Here is a 25,895-nt window from a genome sequence, read left to right as displayed (position 1 = left end):
CACTGAAGATCTCCAATGAAACACCCTTTCAAGGAAGCTGCAAGGCTTTTATCATCCTTACTACAAGAATCTGGATCCCAAGAGCAACTGATGGAAGTGACAAACCCTACTACTGAACCAAAGAAAACAGCTTTAAATGCTATTCATTGACTCCACCAATCCAAATACTCTTGGAGATCATAGCTTCATCTGATACTAAATATTTTCAGTTTCAGATACAATCTAACAATATAAGTAGCATATCCAGATTCACAGGATTTCCTCTATGGACTCACATAGGACATTTAAGTACAAGCACCGTATATAATATGGCTACCTCTTCGTGTTTGCTTTCCTCCTCTGCACCTACCCACCTCCAAGGCTTCACTCTGCAGCCTAAGTTGACCTGGACCATGCTATGCAGTCCAGGCTGGCTTGAAACTCAAGATCCTTCTACCTCTGCCCTGCTCTCTCTCCAGTACTAGACACCATCACACCTGGATCTGGCCCTGTTTCTTGATTTTATCACATAAATCCTTTTTCTAGGAGCCAAACCATATTTAACAGATGTCAATTTGACCCAGGCACATTTGTCCTATTCTAATAATAGCAAATATCATTGTTAGTAAATGTGCGCCTCTGTAAGTTAAACCAATACTTCATTATCCTCTCTGTCTCTACCTCCATCCTGCTAGTCTGTATAATTTTTACCAATAGACTTATATGGCTATTTTAATTTGCAACAAACATTCTCATTCATCCAGTATACATTAATTTTATTACCTACTCTGTATTAGCTAATTAAATACTGGTTTTCATGGCTTGAGATTATACTGTAGGAGGGTGAGAAAGACAACAAAAGCAAAAAGAAAGAAGAGGAGAAAGAGAAAGGGAGGGGATGCTGTATGCAGTATGCTGCAGTGTTTGAAGATGTGTATGTTAAGGTTCCATCTAGTCCAGGGGTACAGAGACTGCTCAGAGAACAGCCTGCATGATTAGTGGCACAGAATAAGGGTAGAAAAATAAGCAAGGACTAGATTATGGAAAACTCTGTAAATAATTTTTGTTTTAACATAAAAGCAATGAAAAGTTATGTTTAATAACATAAAATCCAATGAATATTGGATTTCTGTAAAGCAAGATGTAATCAGACAACCTTTCCTAAAAAATGATTTTAAACGCAAGGGTGAAAGCAGGTAAAGTGACTGGAAGAGGATATGGGCAGGCCCCAAGAAGGATATGTCACTGGACAAGCAAAAAGCAATGGCAGCTTGGACTAGCTGGGTAGCCACAGATACACAGGGATCAACAGTTGAGGTGTTTGGACACAAAACTGACAGGACATACTGGTGACAGATGATAGAAACAAAGGAGAGGGCAGTATCAAAGATGGCATCAAATTTCTTATTTGTTTGACCAGACAGAAGACAAGCGACATAACAAGGATGGTTTTGTTGCTGCTGTTTGATTGTTTCTGCTTTCTAGAAGACAGGAGGAGGAACATGCATGGCATGACAGGATTCCAAGACATCCAAAGACGGATGTACCATGTACCAACTGGCTCTGAAGCTCAGAAGGTCTGGGTTGAAGGAGAGATGGTTTAAGTCATCTGCACACAGGTTATGTCTCCCATTCCAAAGTCGTCACTCAGTCAAGCTGGAACCTAGGTACACTGTAACACATTATGTTTGTCTGTCCTCCCAATGAGGACAGCAGTGACTACAGTTGATGCTTGTGTTATCTTAGTTCTTCCCAAACTTGTTGTACAAATAGCATGTCAACAAAAAATACTGACAGGAGACTATTGGCAATATAAGATATACTCTACTATATATATATATAATATATATATATTATATATACTCTACCAAATAAATACAGACCTACAGAAATAATTTTAAAGTGTTGGCTATTTAAATGTATTCTATGTTATTTATAATTTTATCTTTCATGTATTTTCTCACTAGTGAAGAGTTATGTGTCTCAGAAATAAATCTTGGTATGTGATGAGATGCAATGGAATGGCTGGAAACTCCCTGGACCTTTAAAAAGCCAACTAAAAACAAACCTTCACAATAAACAGAACATACTCTAACAGTGTTTAAAGGAAAAAAAGTATAACTGTTAAAGTGTTTAACAGTATAACATTTCCTGAAAATCTCATACAGGCTTGTTTATTTGTTTATTTACAGGCATTAACAGAATTTTGTGCCTCTACTAATCAAGAAAATAAAAAAAATAAAACAAAATAGAAGCATTAAAGTTTATAAGCAAACATGTTCTGACCATGAATCGTGAAATTAGCTATGTATATTTTATATGTAATGTGCATTTATATTATTTAATCTCCATTAACAAAATAAGAGTTCTATTTGTGGGCTGGTAAGGTGGCTCAGAGGTTAAGAGCACTGACTGCTCTCCTGGAGGTCACGAGTTCAAATCCCAGCATCCACATGGTGGCTCACAGCCATCTGTAATGAGAAACAAATTAAAAAAAAAAAACAAAAAACAAAAAAAAAAAAAACATGGACCAGATTGAGCTGGGGTGGAGCAAGCAGGGCCCAGAGCAAGTGGATGCTGGATCTAGAGGGAGAAGGGGGGGGTGGGGGGGTGGGGGAAGAAGAGTTCTATTTACATTAAAATTAAAGGGGATACTGCACATTTTACATACGACTGCACATCTGTATTTTGCTTTAGCTGTTCTTTTTAATCTTCTTGAAATATGATATATAAAAAACTACAGTTAATTAAAAGGGTCAAAAGGAGTAAGAAGCCACTGAAGAATTTTTTTCTTGTTATTTTTCTTCAGTCGTGGAACACAGTCTTGGCTAGCCTGGTATTCACCATGCAGCACAGAGTAGTATCAAACTGTCTCAGCCTCCCAAGTCCTGATGCTACAGTTGTGTGCTCCCTCATCTGGCTAAAACTTTTTAAAAAGCAAGTGTTGGCAGTTATTTCAACTCAACTTCATATGTTTTTGTGGGTATAAAAAATTAAGCACAAAATATTTTAGCAAAAGACACACCCCTGCCCATACCATTTCTGTCTAACTTTACAATTATGTGTCACACACTTCAACTTAATCTTCAGAATGCTCAACACCAGACAGTTTTCCAATTCTTCTGCCATTTGATCTTCTAATAGTTTAATAACATTATATAGCAAAACTGAGTGCTACTGTATTTTTTCAAAGCATATACTTTTGTATATAGCTTGAAAATTTTAGTAACTTTAAAATTATGCCATCATAAAGTAATAAGAGACACTAGTTGATAAGATTAATGCTTCTTAGATCATGTTAGAGAAAGATAAAATATACTAAAATAAAGAAAAAGCTCATTAGATGTTTCTAGTTGTTGCTTGCCCCTGGTTACATTTTTATTAATTAGGAGTCTGAAAAGGTCTGTTCTGCACAAAGCTGCACAACCTCGAAAGCTCTAAATTCATGACAATGACCTTGGACTTCCTCAGAATGATTTTTAACACGCACTGTCATTAGTAAAACCTGCTCAAACACATGCCCCATCTGCCAGCACCCCATCTGCAAAAGAGCTTCTTATTCTTGTAGCCAGTACAACTACTGCCTGCTTCCTCCTCGTCTCAACACCAGCTGTATGGTAATGAGTGTGAGCAGCTGAGAAATACTGCATGGTAACAAAGCTAATATGAAAGCTTGCAGAACAACCCTTCCCCTCCGGGGAGCAGGCACAGCAGGAACATAGCTGATAAGCTATTAAACAGGGTGCAGACCTGAACAATGCTTTGCCCTGTGTGTGCAGGGCTTCATACCTATAAGCATGTTAAAGCATGGTTCCTATACGTCTAAAATGTAAAAGAATGAAGAAAGCAAAGTATAGCAAAGAACGGCCTAAATGTTTAAGTAAATTTGCTAACAGATGAGAAAGCTGAGTTCTTCAAATGCTTTAGTGTCTCTCTCTACACAGTAATGAGGACCGCTTTGATCAGATCATTTTCAAAGATGCCATCAACTGTGTTCCACTTCTTAATTACCAAAGTTAAGGGGCTGAAAAAAGAGAAAGGGTTTCAGAATTTAAAATCATAAATGGAAGGGATTGACTAGAGACAGTGAAGCAAACGACAGAACACATGAACCAATAAACTCTTCTCAATTCTTATTTAGTACTTGTACAATTTCTACTTAATGGGATTCTAAGCCAACACACTTATTCTAAACATGTGGGAATCTGCAAACAAAATACAGAGATGTCACCTATCATTTTCTCATCGATATAGACATAATGGGGTTAATCTTTACACAGGGTAGTCACACTGAATGAATCTACATAATGTGAGTCGAACCAAGGCACATTAACTTTCTATAAGCAGTGATTATCAGTCATTCAGCAAACTAAAAAATAACTGACTATTCAAAATGGATGCTATGCATTTTCTCTCACAATTTAAAAAATATTCAAAACAATAATTCTAAAAATAGTGAGAATTATTACTATATCAGAAGTAAAAGTAAGATATACTGGTATTGAGAATTCATCTCGCTCTTTAGCCACATGGGCTTGAGGACATGAGCTCTTGTTAGAGCCACACTTCCTATGGACTCTTTCGTTGCCACCACAGCAACCCTATGAGGTAGTAGTATTCTCTCCATTTACTCGGCTGATTTCCTAAGGCTCACTTAGTAAAGGAAAGAGTAAGAGCTCACGCCTAGGTTTGGACAGCACCACCATCCACACACTTAAGCTCTCTGCTCTTCTGACATGAGCCAACAGTGAAGCCTGGGTTTGCTTTGTTCACTGTTGATTCTCAGTGTGTCAGGTAGTCTTCGGATCACAGGAAGGAAGCATCAAGAACAACAAATACATGGGAAACGACTGCTCAGCCCTCTCTCACTGAAGTCAGAAAAAAAAAAAAAACCTGCAAAAATCTGTAACAAAGTTTGTAATAATCTCACTACTTAAATATTGAAAAACAGTATATATCAATTGAAGAATCTTAAAGCAAGACTATATATTATTCTAGGTTTTGTTTGCTTGACAAGTTGACAAAAAACCTCCCACATTCTTGAAAAGTTCTTATAAAGCAGTTAAAAAACAAACTGTATTGATTTTAGTAGTTTGCAATTTTTCATGAATTAGTTACATGAAATTTGTTGACTAACTACAGATGAATTTTACCCTTTAACATTTCCTCGACTTCAAATACAAATTAAAGACTCTGTAAAACAAGAGCTTTGCATAATCTACATAAGAACCTGAATTGGACTTCACAAAGCAGGTGCAACCATGCATTTAACAGTCAGATAGATTGTTATCATTTGTCCAAGAACAAGGCTGCAACTGCAACTGTTTAAAAATCCTCAAATGCATACAATATTTACAAAAACGGTGCAATACTGCCCCTCTATGTTCACTGTAGTAGTAACAATGACATTTTACATCTAAACTGGTAAAGATTTCTGTGGATGATTGAAAAGCTGTTTAGGCTTAAATTGCTCACAAATAAACTATTATTATGAACCACCCACACACAAAAATGTAAATAAGCACAGAAATAACAAATTTCAATTTCCACACTCAAGACCAGTAAGGAAGAAATTTAAGGTAACAGTCTTATTCAACATTTCTATATTTTTTTTTCTTCTCAAAACAGAACTTGAGTGTCATCATATAAAGATATCACAACCCAAAACACACATGTTAACTGTCCATGCCCTTTTAGGATCCGTATTTAACCTTTTCTGTCTTGGGTTTCTTTTGGCTTATATTCATTTATCTTGGATAGGTGATTGCTATCATCTCAGCAGAAAATTATACCCTACATTTCAACACTCCTGGATTACTCGATTATTATTTAACTGGCCAGTGTGCTGGGGACAGTAAGTTAGGTAACTTTTATACAGTCAGCGAGAGGGAGAGCAGAGGACTTGATTCTGACCCAGGGATGACTCAGAGGCAAACAACTGGGATGTGACTGACAGGACACTAAAGACTCTCCAACAAAAAAGTCTTGCTATAGAAACATGAGTAGAGGGAAATCACATATATTTTTTTAAATAGAATTCAAACTGCATTTTCTGTACTAGAATTTCTGAGAACAGATTATATATTTTACTAAGGGCTACAACAATTCAAAATGTGTTTATCCATGTATGTGTATATACTTGTGAAGAAACTTTAACATAAATTATTGACAACTAAATTTTAAAATACAAGTGTATAATAAAAGAGGGCTGGGAGATGGCTCTGCAGCTAAGAGTGTGTGCTGGGCTTGTGGAGGATCTGAGTTTGGGTCTAAGCACTCATTAGGTGGCTTACAACAACCTGGATCTCCACTTCTAGGTGATCCAGTATCTCTGGCCTCTGTGGAGCCCTGCATACATGTACACACACACACACACACACACACACACAAACACACACACACAGAGTGTCTGCTGACACATTGTATTTTGGCACAACCCAACTACAAAAGCATCCTGTAACTACAATGGTTATCTTGCTTATTTAATACCTAGCTGATGAATGAATGAAATCATATACCTATGGTTTTGTTTTGAGACAGGGTCCTACTAGGCAGCCCAAGTTGAGTTGAGACCATATATCTTCCAGTCTTGACTCCAAGTGTTGCATTAGTACATAGTATCCAGCTTGTTCTGGTGTTTTTGACATATGACTATAGAACGATAACAGGAGATACATCTCTCAAGAGACAGAAAGGCCATCAGTAGTTCCTTATGGGAAGCCACTGTCTTATCCATCTACAATACTAGCAAAATGCAGAGAACAGACATAATCTAGTAATGGAAGGTTAAACTTAATTTAGCTTTGCTCTTATTTTAATGTGCACAGACTGTCAAAAGTGGTTGGGGTTTTTTCCCATCATTCAGTGTATATATCTGCCATATTTTAATCACTGATGAAAATATTTTAACTGCAAATTGTCATCATATTACATTGACCTATCTGCAACTAGGTAATAGAATTTAGGTGTTTATCCATGCAATGTATGCTTTAAATTCATATACACACAGAGACTTAAGAGAAAGTTTAAACAGCCCTGAAATCTCCGAGTGTCTTCCATTTTTATACATAAATAATAGTTATGAATGTTACAGTTCAACAGACTTGGTTCTCTAGCTCTGAAGACAGCTGCATTCATATGCATGTGCATTTTGAACTTCAGAAAGATAATACGGCACATAAACTACACATTACAAAAACTTCTAGCACATTACATTATTTCTGCAGCAAAGTAATCACTTAGGTAAGTATTAAAGGAGGCCATCATACGTCAACTTGAAGTCTTTTAAGCCTTAGTTTCTAGGACTTGTTAGATTTCTGGTGTGCAGGCAAGGGGCAGTGCAGACTTATTTCAAATAATTTACTCTGCCAGGAACTTACTTCCAAGTTTATTTTTAGAGTATTTTTTTATTTGTTGTTCACTCTACCAGTCTAGACATCCAACTCATTTCTTAAAATGCAAGTTGCAGGTGTGAGTACCCTGCCTGTTGGTAATAAGGCTACTTACCATCTATACAACTTATTGCAGGTAATAAGACATGACTCAGTGTTTCCTCAGTGTGATTGTAGATTTGTATAGCATGTGCTCATTTAATTTACTTTATGTTTAGATTAACAAAGGAAGCAAAAACCAATACTACTAAGATCTGATGACAAAAAGGTCCAAAAAGCAATGTCATAACTACGTACCAAGATCATCGTATGTGAAGAACGTTAAGGACACAGGTTTTATGAAGAAGTCTATTCAAGGCTCTCAACTCTGTTCCATGGACTCAGGGTCTTCCCATTAGTAGTAGCATCACACCAAAGGCAAGATCAAAGTGATACTAGCAGCAGTGCAATGAAAATCCACTCTACTGTGATTAGGTTACTAACATACTAGTCCTGCGGCCTGACAACCTCATTCAGCAGTAATTACTTATCTCCTAGTTGTAAGACAAGTTCTTAAACCCTCCTAGGCCTCCAATCTCTCATACAAGTGAGTAGGAATACTATAACTCAATATACTTCATGAGGTCATCTTATGCACTATACGAGGGTATTTTTTAGAAATGCTTATAAAGTAGCATCTCCTCTGCTTATCCTTATACCAAATTAGATGTTCTCCCTGCCTCACTTTAGTGTCATCAAAACAGCAGTATTTAATCTGTGGGCTCCAGAAGAACACAGAATTCTCTCTAGTCCTGTTTAATCCAAAGGTTAGAGAAAAGCTCTCAATTTGGTTTTGGGTATTGTGTTTATTGGCACAATGTAGGTGGATATCGGCAGCAGGACAACTAACACAAAGAAACAAGATGTAAACACAAGCAACAGTCCACATACCTTGCCATTCTCAGATCAGCTGGTCAAAAACAAAGATACCTCAAGTTCTTTTTGTTTTTACTTTTATTTAATCCTCCCTCTCCCTCCCCCTCTCCCTCCCCCTCTCCCTCTCTCTCCCTCTCCCAACTTGTCTTCTGGTCCATCTAGTAGCTCCTCCCCACATCTCCACAGGATGTCCCCAACCACCACCACCCCACCAGGCCTCCCCAACTCCCTGGGGCCTCTAGTCTCTTGAGGGTTAGGTACATCTTCTCTGACTGAGTCCAGATCCTGTAGTCCTCTGCTGTATATGTGTTGGGGGCCTCATATCAGCTGGTGTATGCTGCCTGGTTGGTGGTCCAGTGTCTGAGAGATCTCAGGGGTCCAGGTTGAGACTGCTGGTCCTCCTATAAGGTCACCCTCCTCCTCAGCTTCTTCCACCTTTTCCCTAATTCAACCACGGAGGCCAGCACCTTCTGTCCATTGGTTGGGTGTAAATATCTACATCTCACTCTTTCAGCTACTTGTTGGGTCTTTCAGAGTGTGGTCATGATAGGCCCCTTTTTGTGAGCACTCCATAGCCTCAGTAATAGTATCAGGCCTTGGGACCTCCCCTTGAGCTGGACCCCACTTTGGACCTGCCACTGGACCTTTTCCTCAGGGTCTTCTCCATCTTTGTCCCTGCAGTTCTTTCAGACAGGAACAATTATGGCACAGAGTTTTAGACAGTTGGATGGTAACCCCATCCCTCACTTGATGCCTGTCTTTCTGCTGGAGGTGGGCTCTACAAGTTCCCTCTCCCCACTGTAGGACATTTCATCTAAGGTCCCTCCCCTTTGAGTCCTGAGAGTCTCTCACCTCCCAGGTCTCTGGTATATTCTGGAGAGTCCCCCACCCCCACCCCCATCTCCTACCACCCAAGGTTGTCTGTTTCCATTCTTTCTGTTGGTTCTCAGGGCTTGAATCCTTTTCCCCCACCCAATACCTGGTCATGTTCCCCTCTGACCCTCCCTGTCCCCATTTTCACCCATGCCTCCCCTCCCCCCGTGATTTCTTTCTTCTCTCTCTCTCAATTGGGATTGAGGCGTCCTCACTTGGGCCCTTTGGCTTGTTAACCTTCTTGAGTTCTGTGGACTGTATCCTGGGTATTCTGTACTTTTCTTGGCTAATATCCACTGTTACTGAGTACATACCATGCATGCCTTTTTGGGTCTGGGTTACCTCACTCAGGATGATATTTCCTAGTTCCATCCATTTGCCTGCAAAACTCAGAATGTCTTCATTCTGAAGTCCTTTCTTAACTGTTGGGGGCCCTCTTTGTACAGTGGGCCTTTTAGGTATTTCCCCTTTTGTATTACAATGGGTTTAAGTTTTACCACAGATGGAAGATGCTTAAAAGGTTATAGGGTTTTGTTTGTTTGATTGCTTGTTTGTTTTAAATTTTTGTATAGCCCTGTATAGGAGCTTCTATTTTTAGCCAGTGCCTTGCATGGTAGAGACTGTAGTTTCCCCAGGAAACTCCTGATTTCTACTCTATTCCCTCATGTCTGTACAAAGTACTCAGGAAGAAAAAGACTGCTAGGACTTTAAATTGCATGTTACATGGTAAGCCACTTGTAAAGGACAATGTTTCTACCTCCTCACTCAAAGCTGTTTCTAGATCAGCTCCTCCACAATACTGACCTTCGCCTTCTGAGTAGTAGGTCTTTGTCTCTTTCAGCCTTTTCTGGCATTTTCAAGCCCCCATGCCTCCTTTAATGACTCTTAAAAGTACTTCCCTAAAGGACTACACTGAGTTTTTGTTTAGCCTTTACTTTCAAAATTGGTAAGTAGTAATTACTTTTAAAATTAAGTGTCAAACTATATCTGAGTTTGGTTAAATTTAGAAAATGAAATATTCAAAATCACAGCTGCATAGTCATTTGAAAACACAGTAAACAAAAACATGCCATGCTCTTAAGAGTACGAAAACTCCTAGAAGAAATTTCCAACTTTAACAGCTTTTTCAACAAAACCAGTCCTACAAATCTGTACACTACCTTTCTCCTGCGTACCCCTGCAGCATAAAAAGTATTGGAGTCAGCCCTTGTGGTCTGAGTGGACAGCCCAACTGAAGCCACCAAGTGTTTCTACAAAGTGTCACACAGCACCACTGAGCAGCCCAAACCAGGCCACGGGGCAATGGTAGAACAGGATAATGGATGAGGACCACTAGGGCACAAAGAAGCACAGTGCCTGGAAGAAGGTGCAGCCAGCCAGCCAGGCTCCACTGCGAGGTTTTGAAAGAACCTGGGGACAAAGATCCATGGGTAACACAGGGGGGATGATGTGTGTTAAAATGTTTTATATTTATCTCTGCTGAAAAGATACTGGTGTGTGTTTATATATTCAGCTGAACATTCTGGAAACAGACACTGAACTGTGTAGAAACCAAGTTGAATTGCAGTTGGCCACCTTAAACAAGAAAACTGCTGAAACTAAGATAGTCAAGTTAATCATGGTGGGAAGGGAACTCAGCAGAGAGAGGGAAGAAAGGTAAGCCTAGAAAGTGGCTAATGGGCAAAGCTATGACAGATGTATCCTAAGTAACACTGTGTAAGAAGCAGGCAAGTGTCTCTGGCAGCTGCTGCAGCTAGCAGGAGAAGGACTCTCGTAGTGGAGATTATTAATAGCAGTACACTTTGGGAGAGGCCACCATTAATATTATAAAAATATCTCACTAAAATCCAGGAGTGTAAGAGTATAATATGACATAAAAACCAAGACATCTATCAGAAGACCAGCAATAAACAGACAATGTTGAATCAGAAATACATTTTTAAAATCACACATGTGGACAATCTATTTGGACAAAGACACAGAAACATAGCTATGAAAAGAGTAGAAAATCCTTACAGTTGGAAATAATACAGATGACAAGTCTCTGGCAAAGGTCCTTTTCCACAAACAAAGATCATCACTATGAACAAATCATTTTAGATTTCTTCTTATGTTTTTTTCATGGAGTATGATGATATGTACTTAATGGAAATATTGGAACAGACATCACCTAAGTATAATGTCCCTAAAATGTTTACATAAGAATAAGTAGACTTAGGATTATCTATATGTTTTATAGTAAGGTTAGATGAACCCTGTGGTATTTTAAAATTGGTACAATTTTCGGTAAAACAATTCATTACTATCTACTAAGAACAGAATAAAGTTAATTTTTTATCAAGTACTCCTACATCTACAAATATGTGCATAATAATATGACTAAAAATTTTTTTGTATACACATGGCCAATGCATGTCACTATTCAAATTAGCAATGTAGAAGAATACTGCCACATTCACGTGGCAGATCAGACACTTACCAGTACTCACAGTCTTGGAGAAACACAAGCAATACAGTAAGAATGGGTCTAACTGCCAATTTTGTGTAAAAATAATTAAATATTTAAAATTATTGTTTTGGTTGTTTCTGAGCAGTAGAATTACTAATAATTTAGGAAGTTATAAAGAAAGTATTTTATTTTGCATATAATAAGCATGTCCTATTTTTGAGATGTAAGTTGTTAAATGAAAATAAGATTTACTGCCTAAGCTACTCAATCTGATAATTTGGGGAGCTATCACATTTCTAACTTCAGAATTCATACTTCTGCTTTACTAAGAAAGGCCTTCACGATTGTGGTACAGTTTTTAGTAACACAAAAAAAATCTCTATACATATGAAGATTTTACTATAAACGGGATCATTAGACATTCTTCCTAAAAACAAAACAAAACAAAAAATAAACAAACAAAAACCCAGTACATTTTCTTAATAATTATGGCAGGCCATTTCTGAAAAATTAACTGGCTGGTCTAAAGTCCACTAAAAGAACAAGATTAAAATTATATACAACCTAAACTAACTGAAGTGTATACATACAAAACCAACAGCCCATTAGGTTATATCTGAAAAAAACACTAAAAATTTTAATACAGCTTTGTCTCTATTAGTGGCACAATGATTAAGAAAAAATCCAAAACCTAAACAATGTTGCTGAAGAGGTGCTGTGTCACTTTGTCCTTGTCCAAAGCACTGACTGAGGCCGTGGACAGGAAGGACAGTGTGCCAGCGTGAGGGAGACCTGTCTCAATGGCTGCCAGCTGAACTCAGCTGACTAGGTATGATCCCTGGCTAACAAGGCAACAAAGAATAATCCAGCCAGTGACATAAACATTTCAAAATTTTAATGAGTAAAACTGTCTCAATGTGTAGCTTAAGTTAAAAATCTTGAAGGTGATTATACAAGACATTTTAAGCATATTACAAATGGACTGTAATATGCTCCCAGACTTATCTTCCAAACCTAATTATCACAGCAGCTGAAAAGTGCCAAGCATGTTAGGAAAAGGTGTATGTAGACCACAGAGATTGTGGAATGCCAGTAGGTAAGATCACTGCTCAGGATCACCACAAAAACTGGGAGACCTCACCTGTTTGCGTCCATGGTCTATAGTATTCAGCTCACATTTAAGTTAATAAGGACCAAAATGGCTCGTAATAATAATAATAACCCAGTAACACAGTCGCTAGGCTACTTATTGGGCTCTTTAAAATCAAACATGGTGGTACACACAACAAAAGCCTGGTACTAGAAAGGGCACAGCAGAAGAATTTCTAGTTCAAGGCCAGCCTGAGCTATCCAGTAAGACTGTCTCAAAACATAAACACAATGAACGACAGAGAAGGACCTGTGAGTGCTTTCCCACACTCACTGCCTATGCCCAAGCCCTACCCCACTTAGTCTTCCATGCTGAACGAGCACACCAGATGTTTAAGAATCTGATCTAAACCAACAACTGCATATCAAAAGAGTAACACATAAGAGAAATTCTACAAGAACAGTCTAGATACTTGAGTGTTCCAAAGCTGGAATGAGTGAATAAGTGAGATTTATACATTCTAATATTAGCTGTAAGAATGGTTTTCTTCTAATATACTAACAATAAGATTCACCAATATTTCTCTTGCTAAAAAGAAAAATCAATTCTGCATTCTTATTTTAGATATGCCTGAAATGTAGAAAAATAATGACACTGGAATTTTAGAATGTTACTGATGCTACTACAATAATTAAAAGCATTCCAGTTTCAAGGAAAAATAAAGCAACTTGTGCAGCATTTCCGTTCTCCTAAAGGATAATCTAAGCTTCTTAAAATTACAAGTTAAAGCCCCAAACCTTCTTTATATTAAGAATTACCTATGGAGTTTATTTTTAAGATGACTTTTGCAGGTAGAGGGATGTGTGTGTGTGTGTGTGTGTGTGTGTGTGTGTGTGTTTACAGGCAGGCTCTGAATGTGAGTGTGGGTTCTTAGGAAGTCCAGTAGAGGGTGCCAGTGGGCCATGAGCTACAGATAGACTGTGCACCAGCTGACGCCTGGGGACCAAACTTTTGGCCACTATTATGAGAGCAGTCTGCACTATTAACAATGGAGCTATGGCTCCGGCCCCCTGAGGAGCTGATTTTTACCAAATATTCTAGCTGATGGGTTCCTCAGTGCTAAAGTACTCAATAGTGACTGATTAGCAGCTAGTTTATTATTTATTTACTGTTACAAAAAACTTTAAACTTCACACACATTAGGTGAGAGCCTAGAAAAACTGATAAATTAGACTACCCTCATAGTTATGATACTTTGATAAGATACACATTTTCTTTTAAAAAGAGAGAGAGAGAGATGAAAGTTAAAAACTATGGCTATAATTATAGTTTTAAAGAATTTCCCACAATTTTCATACGGTCATGCTTTCGATTTTGTTCAAAACATTATCCCCACAAACAGCAGCCGAGTCAGCACCTCTGGAAGGGATATGATGCTCTCCAAGACATCTGGCATAAAATAAGAGCAAACTATATGGTACTCCAGAAGAGTTCTCTCATAAACACTTAAAATATCTATCACACTAAACTAACAAAGATAATGAAAATCCATTTAAAGTAACCAAATGTGGAAAGAGAAGGTCTCCTAACTGAGGTTTCCAGGTGTCAGAGGCAATGAGTCATGCCACAGTCAACACTGTTTTTATAAAACAAAGCCTGGACAGTCTGATTAAGACTGTTTCAAATCTTTAGCCATGTTCTTTATTTCTAATTTTCTAGTACAACTTTTATTTCCATACATAGTTTTAACTTGGCACTGCAGCTGCACGGCCGTAACCTAAGCAACGTCAGAGCAGTGCCATGAGAAAACCTGCAGGAACCCCTCAAGGTCCTCGGTAATGGGTCCTTCAGGATCAGCTTCTGTGTAGTTTCCAAACAAACGCCCTGTGACATAAAGTCTCCTGCAAACTAAAACTCCATATGTTCTTTACAAAATAAGAACAAGAGAACAGAACAATATTAACTTCGTTATTAATACTTCAATTGTTTAATATGTTTGCTAATTTTTGTCTTTTAAATTTATTTGTGTTGGTATTTTCTTTTACAGAAGGAGTAAACTAATCGTTTATTTTACGAATGACATTACAGCTGTCAGAGGCCTCTTGTAAAATCTCAAATGCGAGCAGTGACCTCACTCCACAGCAGCTTTCAAACTGACAGGTGAAAGACAAGGAAACCATGAAGACAGAACAAATAGAAAAGGAAGAAGAGAAGAAATTGGACAAGAGAGCACTTTGGGTTCTAGTTTCAAAATTTAGAAGACATTGTTTTAACTTCATTTTCCAACATGGCTGCCACTTATTAAGATAGAAGTTGAAATCACTCAAAAGGAACTAAGCTAATTAGAAAAAATATTACAAAGCTTTCTTATATCTCAGTAAATGCCACTATACAGACAAAAGTGTTTTCTAGTGATGTAGATTATTCTCCTTGTCCCCTTCAGTTAAAAAAATTAAATAACTATAAGAGATATAAGAACAGAAAACATTGATTAAACAAGTTCTTATTTGCTTCCAAAGAAACAGACAGACAGACATAGACACACAGACAAACTTATGTGTTTGGGCCTACTGTGTTCGGGACCATAAACATATTTCATATGTATAAATTCATCACTCTAGTAAATAATTCAAAATGGCAACACCAGCTAAGTCAGAAGAAACACATATTGCTAATACTACAGCTTCAGTGGGTCATACTGAAAAACATCCTTGGATCTTATGTTGATTATACATTAACACTGGTGCTGCAAAGTCCAAGATATTTCGGGATATCACCGAACAGTGTGCTACTTCTGTTTCAGCAAAACAAGTGACATCTCTTCTAATTTATGAAGTTTTAATTCATGAAAGAGTTTGGAAAATTGCCCAGCTTTACGGGCCCAAGAAGCCTACGGACCTGCCTGGAGTGTTCTTTGCACTAGATGCTGCATTCCCACATGTAAGGAACATACCAACAGCAGTTTGGCCTCCCAGCAAAATAAAAGCTACAAAACTGAGATTCTAACATTTATCAGCATATTTCAAGACATACCGTTTTCACATTTACCAGTTTGAAGTAACTTTACAGGATTCTAATCTCAAGAAAAACAGAGGAGACGAAAGGCAGAGAGGGTGCCCCTGCCCGGCTCCAGAACATCCCTAAGCTGTTGCTGTGTAAGTTTTCCTTAGTCACACAAAGCCTTGTTAGCTCTCCTCACAGACAACACACAGGCAATCTGAAGCAGTGCTTTACAGGAAGAGAAACAGCACTTAAATAAACAGTCATGCTTTCAAATGTTACAGACTTACCCGTCTTCGACAAAAAGGCAGGCCCTGGGCAATAATGCTAATGCTAAATATCTTCATCACAGTCTGATGTGGCAGAGGGTCTTTTGCACTTTTAAGATCAACAGGAACCAAGCCATGGTTCACAGGAGCTTTTCCAGGTTTTGACATTTTAAACTCCTCTTGGTTGATGAACACTCTCAATATGTACTACAGGCACATTACTAAAACACTCACAACCAAACTGAAAAAATGACTAGTAGTTTTAAAAGGTTGAGAACCCAAGGCCTGCTGCCGTTTTTGTCTTCCAACCTTCTCTTTGCGAGTGTCCTGACCTGTCTGAGGCTTGGTGAAGTGCAAACTGTCCTAGAATAGCCAGGAATTATAAACTCCTGAAGTGAGCGCTCCTGCTCCTGCCAGTCAAACAGCTGGTGAGCTCCCACAGCAAGTGAGCAGTGCAGACAGGAGCAAAGCAGGGCTGGGCTGCGGGGTCCTGGGAGTGTTCCAATTAAATAACCAAGGTGCTCCCTAGAAAGTGGAAAGTAAGAGTTCCTTTTCAAAATTCAAAACACACACAACTCTATGTTCTCTTAAGTCTTCCTTTCTCAAATGTCACCATAAGTGTCTGAAGAATGCTTTGAGTCTATTCAAATTTAAGGAGTGTTGATGCATGCTGAAAACAACATGCTTGTTCAGCCTCATCTGCATCAAGTGTCTGTCAGTGACACTTACCTTACAGACCATTCTTTATCTCGTGCTCACCAAGACAGTAAACATACCCTACCGCTCTCTCGCTATGAATAATCTTAAATTATCTTACTAGAAATTATCAATCTCAGTTCCTCTGTAATTCTGAAACAGTTCCTGAGTCCATTATAGTAGCCACATGACTGACTGAAGGTACATAAATTGTTTATTATTTATAAAACGAACGATGATAGGCAGTGATCACAGTCAGATGTCACTTCTCAGCAGGAACACGCTCTAAGAAACCCATGGCAGTGTGTCCCTGTCACCGAGTACTCTGACACAGAGCTGGCTGAAATGTTGGACGGTGGGTGGGGATTCTCTGGGCTTAACCCCTCCAACATATCAATTAGACAACCCTTCCTAAAACGCAAAGGACTGGGCTATAATATCTACGTTTAAAGAACTTTCCATTGCTCCCTAGTGCCCAAGGTAAACTTGAGAGGCAAAGACTCTACCTGAAAGTATTCTCAAACTATTAGTTGCAGTGTAATCTTAAATATTTCCTTAAACTAACCACTCAGGTCGACCTCGATCCTGCAGCCAGGAATGACCTGGAACTGGTGATTCTCCTGCCTCTAACTCCCAAGTGCTAGAATTACAGAGTGAGCCACCTTGTCTGGCTTCTTTCCCCAGCCCCTCCCACTTTGGAAAGATCAATCTTACTCTATTGTAAGTAGACTAATGAACAGAAAAGACAGTTTGTACACAAGAATTATTCCTAGCCTGATCCGGATGTTATGTTCTTAAACCAGGTCTTTCTCTCTAATATCAAATTTGAAATGTAGTTTAAAGTGCAAGCTCGCTGGCAGTGTGTAGGGGAACTGGAATATGATGGGAAAACACTGTAACTGAGATGGGAAGTGGTATGGCAGTTCCCCAAACATTACCCACAGTCAACAGGTCACTCTGAATTTCCACTTCTGGACATGGACATGGACATACACATGATTTAAAAGCAGGAACTTGACTAAAAGTACCATGAGTGTAGCAACATTATTCTCAACAATCACAACATGGAAATAATCTAAGTAAGCAAAGTGCTACACACACAGAGTTGAATGCTGTTTTGCCTTTAAGAAGAAAATTCCAGCCTTGACACATCCTTGACAGTTGAGGCTATCATACTAAGTAAAACAAGTGCATTACAAAGAGACAGGTGTGGCATGACTCCACTTATAATCAAATACTTAAGCAGTGTGTGGGGACAGTTCAGTTCAGAGACAGAAAGCACAAGGGTGTGGAGATAAGTATGTTTAACTGCTACAGAGTTTCAGGGGAAAAATGGGAGAGTTCTGGAGAGGAAAGGTGGTAATTGTTATGCAATATTCTGAGTGTACTTAATGCCACTGAACATACATGAACGAGGAAAAACATTACTTTTTATGTTATACCTGTTCAACCACAGTAACAAGTTTAAAAAGTAAATGATAGTAGAATATAACAGTCCTTAACACTGGGACTGGAGACTTGGCTCAGTGGACTTCAGAGCTCTTGCTGTTCAAACCTGAGGACCTGAGTATGAAGCTTTGCACACACACACAAAAAAAGCTGGGTGTGGTCCCGTGAGTCAGTAACTGTTGTACAGGGAACTGAGACAGGAGGATCACTAGAGATTGGTAGCCTCTACTTAGCTCCAAGAGACTGTCTTGTATGTCAAGGAAATAAGGCAAGGGGTGACTGCACAAGACATCAGTGTTTTCCTGTCTCTGCATGGGAGTACACAGACACCCACATACACTCACATTCAGATACACACATACACTTATTTTCGTATAAAATAATTTATGAAGGACAATGATCACAGTCACATGTCACTCCTAAACAAGGACATGCTCTAAGAGATGCATGGCAGTGCATGCACAACATCATTCCCAACAAAGATCCAGGGGTAGGCCAGAGAAAAGACAGCATAAGGACACTGGAAATCTATAAACTATTATGGCCAGGGCCGGGGCGGGGGCGGGGGGGGGGTAATAACTGATAGTTAAAAGAGACATGTCTATGGTCCCACCAGCCTCTCCGGAAGAAATGCCACCATCTCCCAGTCTGTGTGTGTCCTTTGATGCTCACTTTACTCTCTAGAGGAAGACTGATACTTTGTTCACATAATTATAACCCTCACTCATATTCTGCCTGTCTCCTTAGAATAACCCTTTTGCTAATATATCTATCCCCAGATATAAACACTATCTATTTTGCTAATAATATTATAATTTTATACAGATTGAGATCTTTATTCTTAATTTATTTCGGTGATAATCTCTGAAAACAATTAGCACTTCTAATTCCTTTCAGAACTATAGGGAAGATATCATTTAAACTAAATGATACTTCCGTGCTTAAACAAAAACAAAAATGAAAGACAGCCGTATATTCTGTGAGAATAGAATTTATTTTGCATAAAAAACATGCCAAACAGGCCAGTTGCAATCTAATTTTTACTTAGCCCAGTGATTAATTAAATAGCACAATAAACACTGTCTGTACTCACATTTACACTTGAAAGTTTCAGAGACCTGTAAAGCCACCTTGTTTATGTGTATGTTCTGTTAAGATCCAGGTTCCCAGATAAGCCAATCTATGCAACCTTTAAAGTCTGATGTAAGCAGGGAAGAAAGACTGGGATCTAAAGGAGCTGGGACAGGAAAAACTTTAAGTGAACATACAGTTTTCTCCCTTAGTTCCTAAAGAGCTAAACAATTATTATGAAGGAAAAAGGAGCTTTCCATGTTCCCATGATTATTTGTGACAATAAAAATCACAGGAGAGAAAGTGAGCACTGTTGAATATCAGAAACTGCATTTTCAGAAGCACCAAGTGGTAGCATTCTAAACTCTTTTAAATTGGTAAGTAGCTGCCCTCAACTGGATAATGTGAGCACTGCAACTCCAGCAAACCTAACACTAAATGAAGTGTCTAGCCAAGCCTGTATAAGGATAAAGATAAAGTAGCTCTTTAGTGATGATCAATGCAAGCTACTAACTTCCAAGTGTCTGTACTTTGAGGAACTCTTATTCTAAAGCCATGTTGTCACTCTAGAATGGAAATGTGAAAAATTTCAAACCCTTCAAATATACAAGAAAGCCTGATGAATGAATGAAGCACGAGCTGAACAGTGGGTGTATAGCCTCACAACCACGAACATTAAGCAAGAGCCGGGTTCACGTGATTAGCTACTCAAGAAAACCACACTCCATGAAGGGCATTGTGTACAGTATGCATGGCTCCTCAACTATTAGCACAGTAAGCTAGTTTCCTTACAGTGTCCAGACTAGCTTCAAATTCCAGGCCTCAAGCAGTCTTCCCTCCAAGAATCCTCTTGCCTCAGCTTCTACATGCAAAGTGACACTGCACCAGCCTTAAGAAACTGATTTTGTATAAGTTTTCACATTTTTCCCAATGGGAAAAATATTGGATCTCAGTATTATTCAGTGCTTCTGTGAACTTAAAGCCACTTTTGTAAACACCACTGTGTTCTTGGTGAAACAGAAAATTCTAGATACTTTAAATAGCACTACTGAAAGTTAAATAAGTCAGAATAACTATTCTTTCACTATAGAACATTATATATAGAATATTGTCAACCTGTGCTAAATCAATTTTTCGTCTTTCATAGCCTAGTGCCAAAGAGACAGGACTCTTACACTATTGCCCATTAAGAAATTTATGCATAAAAATGGAGAAACTGAAACAAACAGGGAACAGTCACAAACCAATAAATTGTCTTCTTGTATTAATAATACCTCAACTATAGAAAAAACAATTCAGCATAAAATTAAATTTTAACTATACAGTGTGGCCCCTATACCTTTAGTATTCATAAAACAAAATCAAATGGAAGAATTGTGTTTATAAAATTTACAGTCCAGGCTAAGCAGTGGTGGCACATAGAAGACAGAAGCAGGAGGATCTGTTTGAGTTGGAGGCCAGTCTGGTCTACACAATGTATTCCAGGATAGCCAGAACTACACAGTGAGACCCTGTCTTAAAAATGAGGGAGGGTGAGCTAAAGTCCAGTCCAAAATGATTTCCAGAGAAGTTCGACACAACATTTAAATGCTCAGAGTGCTTGTCAGCAAGATTACAATTTCGAGTTACAGTTTCTAGGGCATCCCACAATTACTAGTGTACTAGCAATACTACAATGTATTATTGAGCTTCCTAGGTTAAGTTTCGATATCTAAGCACAAAGGACAACCCAGAAGCACTAACCACATAAGCAGACAGTAGCTTGGACTCTGAAACAGTACCGAGTGTATACGGGTATTCTACAAATAGACCTGGCAGCTACGAATTCACAAACCCGCAGGGGTTGCCTAAGACCACTGTAAATTTACATTATGTTTTGTAACTAGTAAAATGATAGTTGTGAAGTAGCAACAGGAATAATTTTATGATTACCACAGCACAACTATATTAAACTATAGTTAAAGGGTCCCTGCATTAGTAAAGTTGGGAACCACTGCTCTAGGCTAAATTATCCAAAGCTGACAGGCAACTGCACAGCACACATAGAATATCAGGTGAATTTTAAATTCTAGGGTCAGTGCCACCATGAAACAAGGAACTTTAGGCTGGCTGCTTATCCCACACTTCAGATTCCCTAAAGAGAAGGATGGGACAGAAGACTGACAGTGAAAACTTTACAGTCTGGAGTGCATACTGTAGCTTTATTAGTCTCATGTACATGTCTGGACTATCAATTTGTGAGCCTTCTTTATCACAAGTTAGTAAGTTAGCTTTACAAAACATATCCAAGGGCCAGCAACATGGTTTAATGAAAAAAAAGGTGCTTGTTGCCAAGCCTGAAGACCTGGGTTTGATCCCTAAGACCCAGATGGTAGCAAAGAACCAACTCTTAAAGGACCTATATGTCCCTCCCCCTCATAAATAAATAGATAAATAAATAAATGTGATTTATAGAAACTTTAAAATAGAATACATCTAAACAAAACTCACTGTTTCAATCCAGTAGTGTATATTCTACAGGTTTCTTTTTTGCTTTTTTTTTGCTTTTTTGTTTTGAGACAGGGTTTCTCTGTGTAGCCCTGGCTGTCCTGGAACTCACTCTGTAGACAAGGCTGGCCTCGAACTCAAAAATCCGCCTGCCTCTGCCTCCCAAGTGCTGGGATTAACGGGGTGCGCCACCACTGCCCAGCATGGATACTCTTTCAAAACAGGCAATCATGGCAATGTGTTAGATAGTGTAGTTGAGTTGTATACAATGAAAATATTTTAACTGGAAAGAAAGTATAGATATAATGAAAAGTTTTAAAAATTGACCAAAAGATGAAATTCAAGAAATTAACACTACAAAAAAATCATATATTTTTATTTTCTTTTCCTATCCACCATAATGACCTAGGCAATGACATACAAAGTGGATAGATAGATAGATGATAGATTTAATTTTTCTAATGTAAGCTTTGAATTTTCTTTTCCTATCCACCATAATGACCTAGGCAATGACATACAAAGTGGATAGATAGATAGATAGATAGATGATAGATTTAATTTTTCTAATGTAAGCTTTGGATTTTAATCCAATATTTGTGTCTAGAACTATTTACTTCAAAACAAACTTCTCAGTCTTTTATCGGGCATTTAAAGAAAGATTTGAAATTATAAACTAAAGTCCAACTTTCAGATTACGTTTTCTAAGTGTCTCAGCAGTGCCCAGTATGGAGTCCTCTGTGTCTATAACAAATTTTACTTCGTGACTAAGTTTAACTCTCATGCTTATGCTGGGATATCCCAGCTGTTAAACTGGCCTTACACAGCTGCTCACCAAGAATTCAGCTGGTGATTAATATAGCTATACCTTTAAGTCAACTATGGCAAAAATGTCATTGTAATTACAGGTATTTCAATCATGCAAGAATTCCATCCCCTTGTGACGACAAAGAGCCTCCAACAACTTCATCTTCCACAGTATTCAAAATAAACACTTAAAGTCTGCCCTTTACTTTCATAAGCAAGCTTTAGCACAACTCACTCGTCAACCTTTCAGCTATTTCTCCTGCAAAAGTCCTACAGATCGTTTGCAGGCCGGGAAATCCCACTACTCTCTGCTTCTGGGGACCCTGCAGGGAAGGATATGTGTCTACACACCTTTAAAATATAAATTTTTAAAAATTAAGTACAAAAATATTTACTCTAAATAAAATACTTTAAACATACAATCAAACTATAGAAAATAATTTAGACTTTCATTCCTAGATAAACTGACAGTCTCATAAATTTCAACATTAATTTTATAGTAGATGTCTGAGTTTTCTTTTCTTCAATAAATAAAACACTAATTAGCTATCAAAAAAGATAAATTAACTCAACATCTTTAATCCCAAATGTGCTTGTGTAGAAAGATCTTGAGAGTTAAGAGGAAGTGAGTGAGCGGCTGTGGAGATAGAGATATATGGGTAAATGCTTGCTATGCAAACATGGGGACCTTGAATTCAACACCCAACTCCCATGCTTACACTTACATGCTCAGTGGGCTCAAGCATCTACAAACCTAGTGCCCAAGGAAGGATCCCCAAAGCTTGCTGGCTAGCCAGACTAGCAAACCTCAGGTACAGTGTAAGGCCTGAGATGGAGAGTAATTAAGACACCAGCTATCTATCTCTAGCCTCTACGTAAGAAAAAGGAAGCAGGAAGGAGACCATAGATATTACAACATCCTACAGCATATACATTTTCAAAGATGATCACTATAGCATTCCTGTCTTCAAGAAAAGATTTTTTGCAGTAGGACGCTAATATTGCTTACTCTAAAGGGTGTAGGTTACATTTTCTTCACTTAAAAATAATGGGCAGACATTTCTGTTTAAAGGAACATCTTGTGATCATTTAGGCTGTCATTAAAAAAAAAAAAGCCGAGCTTGCTTTTCACACTGATGTGCTGTTTCCAAGTGATCTGCAGTCATAGGATAAAGCTCAGGGCAACTCAGGTAGAAGAGCAATCTGGGTAAAGCCTAAGACTGCATGATGGGAAGGTGACTAGCCAGCCTCTGCTGACTCAGACCCACGGCTTCACCTCAGGCTGCACTCCGACTTGTACAAGCAGAATGTTCAATGTGCCGGTGGATGACAAAATATACATACAAATAAAGGGCTCTGAGTATACAGCTTCACTGTGATACAGTACCTACAAAGCGTTCACTGTGAAATGGCACCTACACAGCCCTCACTACATATGGCATCTGTGTAGTCTTTCCAAAGAGTGTTAATTTCAATGTTTCACCACAGTGAAAAGGGCAAACGGTGATCCAAGATGGAAAGATTACTTGCTATTCTGACGGTGGAGAATATTTGGAAACAATTTCCCACTTTGATAACTACTAAAAATGAACCAATTTAGCAAGACTGGCTATTTTCAAAATAAAATATAAAACTATAGAAAATGTTATGGCTTGGATTTCACCTGAGTTACTTTAATGTAAGATTAAAAAACTGAGCTCACTTTGAAATTTTCTGTCTTCATACTTTCAACTTTGTTTCATGAATACTCCACTGACCACACAGTAGTAGACAGGTAAAAAGAAAGAAAATAAGTGTGAACATCTGGGCATTCTCTCCAGCATGCACGCAGCAGGGACAGAACCTGCAGGTGTATCAAGTGGATCCTCCTTCCAGTTACTGCGGTCACTGAGTCCACAGCACCGTATCATAGCAAGAAGACAGCCTAGGTTTTCATCTCTTCTCAACATTTCCAATTGGCCCCAAGTTTATTAATATTTTAAGTTCCAATTCCTTCTAGTTTCAGCATTAAGCAGTTAATTACAGAACGAGTACTTCATGGTTAGTACTAACTAAACTTAAATAACCTACAGTTCAACTCCAAGTTAAATGCCATAATCATTTAGGCAGAAGTCAGTAGAACAGTTTCAATTCACCAAGATGATCTCTTAGAAACCAACAATGCTTTGCATGACATCCCAGAAAGCTAGCTTTAGCACAAACTTGTAACTTAGAAATAATTGACATTATGAAATACCATCAGCTAACAGCTGCTGGAGACTCTCAGTACTTGTCCTGGCTACCTTTCAGGCTTCAATAAACACTGTCAGTGACACTGTGTGGCAGGCACTACCACCACCCTTAGTACCATCAAGAGTTAACAGTTCGGTCTGAGCAGCCATCTAACTGTGAAGTTCAGTGCTTCCTTAAGGCACTTGTTATACATTCAAGGGCACAATCTGCTAAGGTACTCATGAAACCCAGTAAGTGAGAAACACATGCAGAGAGAACACACACAGAAGAGTTGGTCTTCGTTGAGAGGGCTGTGTACACTGTCCTCAGTTTATGGCACCACTCTATGGACAACCAGTGTGCTACAAATGTTAGGACAGCTCACTTAAATGCATACTCCAGCTCTAGAGTTTGGCTATGTAATTCTGAGGTAGACTTGGCCGACCTGCATTCCTAATTAGCATTCCAGATGTTTGAGGTGGTGTAGGGTCACACTCTGAAGAATACTGGGATTCAACTTCAGGAATGCCCAGCCTACATGCTATTACTAGTTTGCCCCAACTCACTGTAGATCATTCCTTCTGTCCTCTCTGCCTTAGCCTCACTTCTACTGCAGTATTCCCATTGCACTGGTTCTCACATATACTCCATTTTACCATGCTACTCCGAAATACAGACCACCTCAGATTCCTTGTGTAAGCTGGGATACATACTTCCTTTAAATGGGATCCCATGTGGGCTGGAGAGACGGCTTAATGGTTAAGAGCACTGATTGCCCTTCTAGAGGACCTGGGCTCAATTCCCAACACACACATGATGCCTCATGATAATCTACAATTCCAGTTTCAGGAAATGTGACACTGTCTTCTGGCCTCTTCAGGCGCTAGGCACACATGTGGTCCATAGGCAAAACACTCACACACAAAAGAATAAAAACAAGGATAATCATGTCGATGAAGAAATTAGATCACTTGGCAGTTTAACATCTGAAAATAATCTAACTGAAAATGAAAACAGACCATATAATACAGTTGTGGCACTCAATGCTATATTTCTATCCAACTGCTATTAATCCTATTTGTTGGATGAAAACTATTTTGATTTTGCAATGAGTGAGATCACCTACTTTTCTCTGTGTATGATCTAAATGAAGGTGGTCCTTTGGAAAACAAAGCCATAGAAAGGCTTTACAGGATACCGATCCCTCTTCT

At 38.5% G+C, this 25,895-nt stretch overlaps 1 protein-coding gene across 9 annotated transcripts in view; it reads right to left on the bottom strand.

Moving 5' to 3' along the window:
* Fbxw7 (F-box and WD repeat domain containing 7) overlaps positions 1–25,895 on the bottom strand; it is a 161,448-nt gene that overhangs the window by 37,663 nt on the left and 97,890 nt on the right. The window contains exon 1 of one of the 9 annotated variants that reach the window (XM_029475522.1): positions 15,988–16,401. The exons of the other annotated variants lie outside the window; for them this stretch is intronic. Within the exon in view, the coding sequence (XP_029331382.1) occupies positions 15,988–16,134 (147 nt within the window). The 5' untranslated portion in view covers positions 16,135–16,401. Of the gene's footprint in view, positions 1–15,987; positions 16,402–25,895 lie in introns of those variants that run through there. 9 annotated transcript variants of the gene reach the window in all.

The sequence above is a fragment of the Mus caroli genome, chromosome 3 (assembly GCF_900094665.2).
Source record: "Mus caroli chromosome 3, CAROLI_EIJ_v1.1, whole genome shotgun sequence".
Classification (NCBI taxonomy): Eukaryota; Metazoa; Chordata; class Mammalia; order Rodentia; family Muridae; genus Mus; species Mus caroli.
This window is presented reverse-complemented; position numbering and strand designations above follow the sequence as displayed.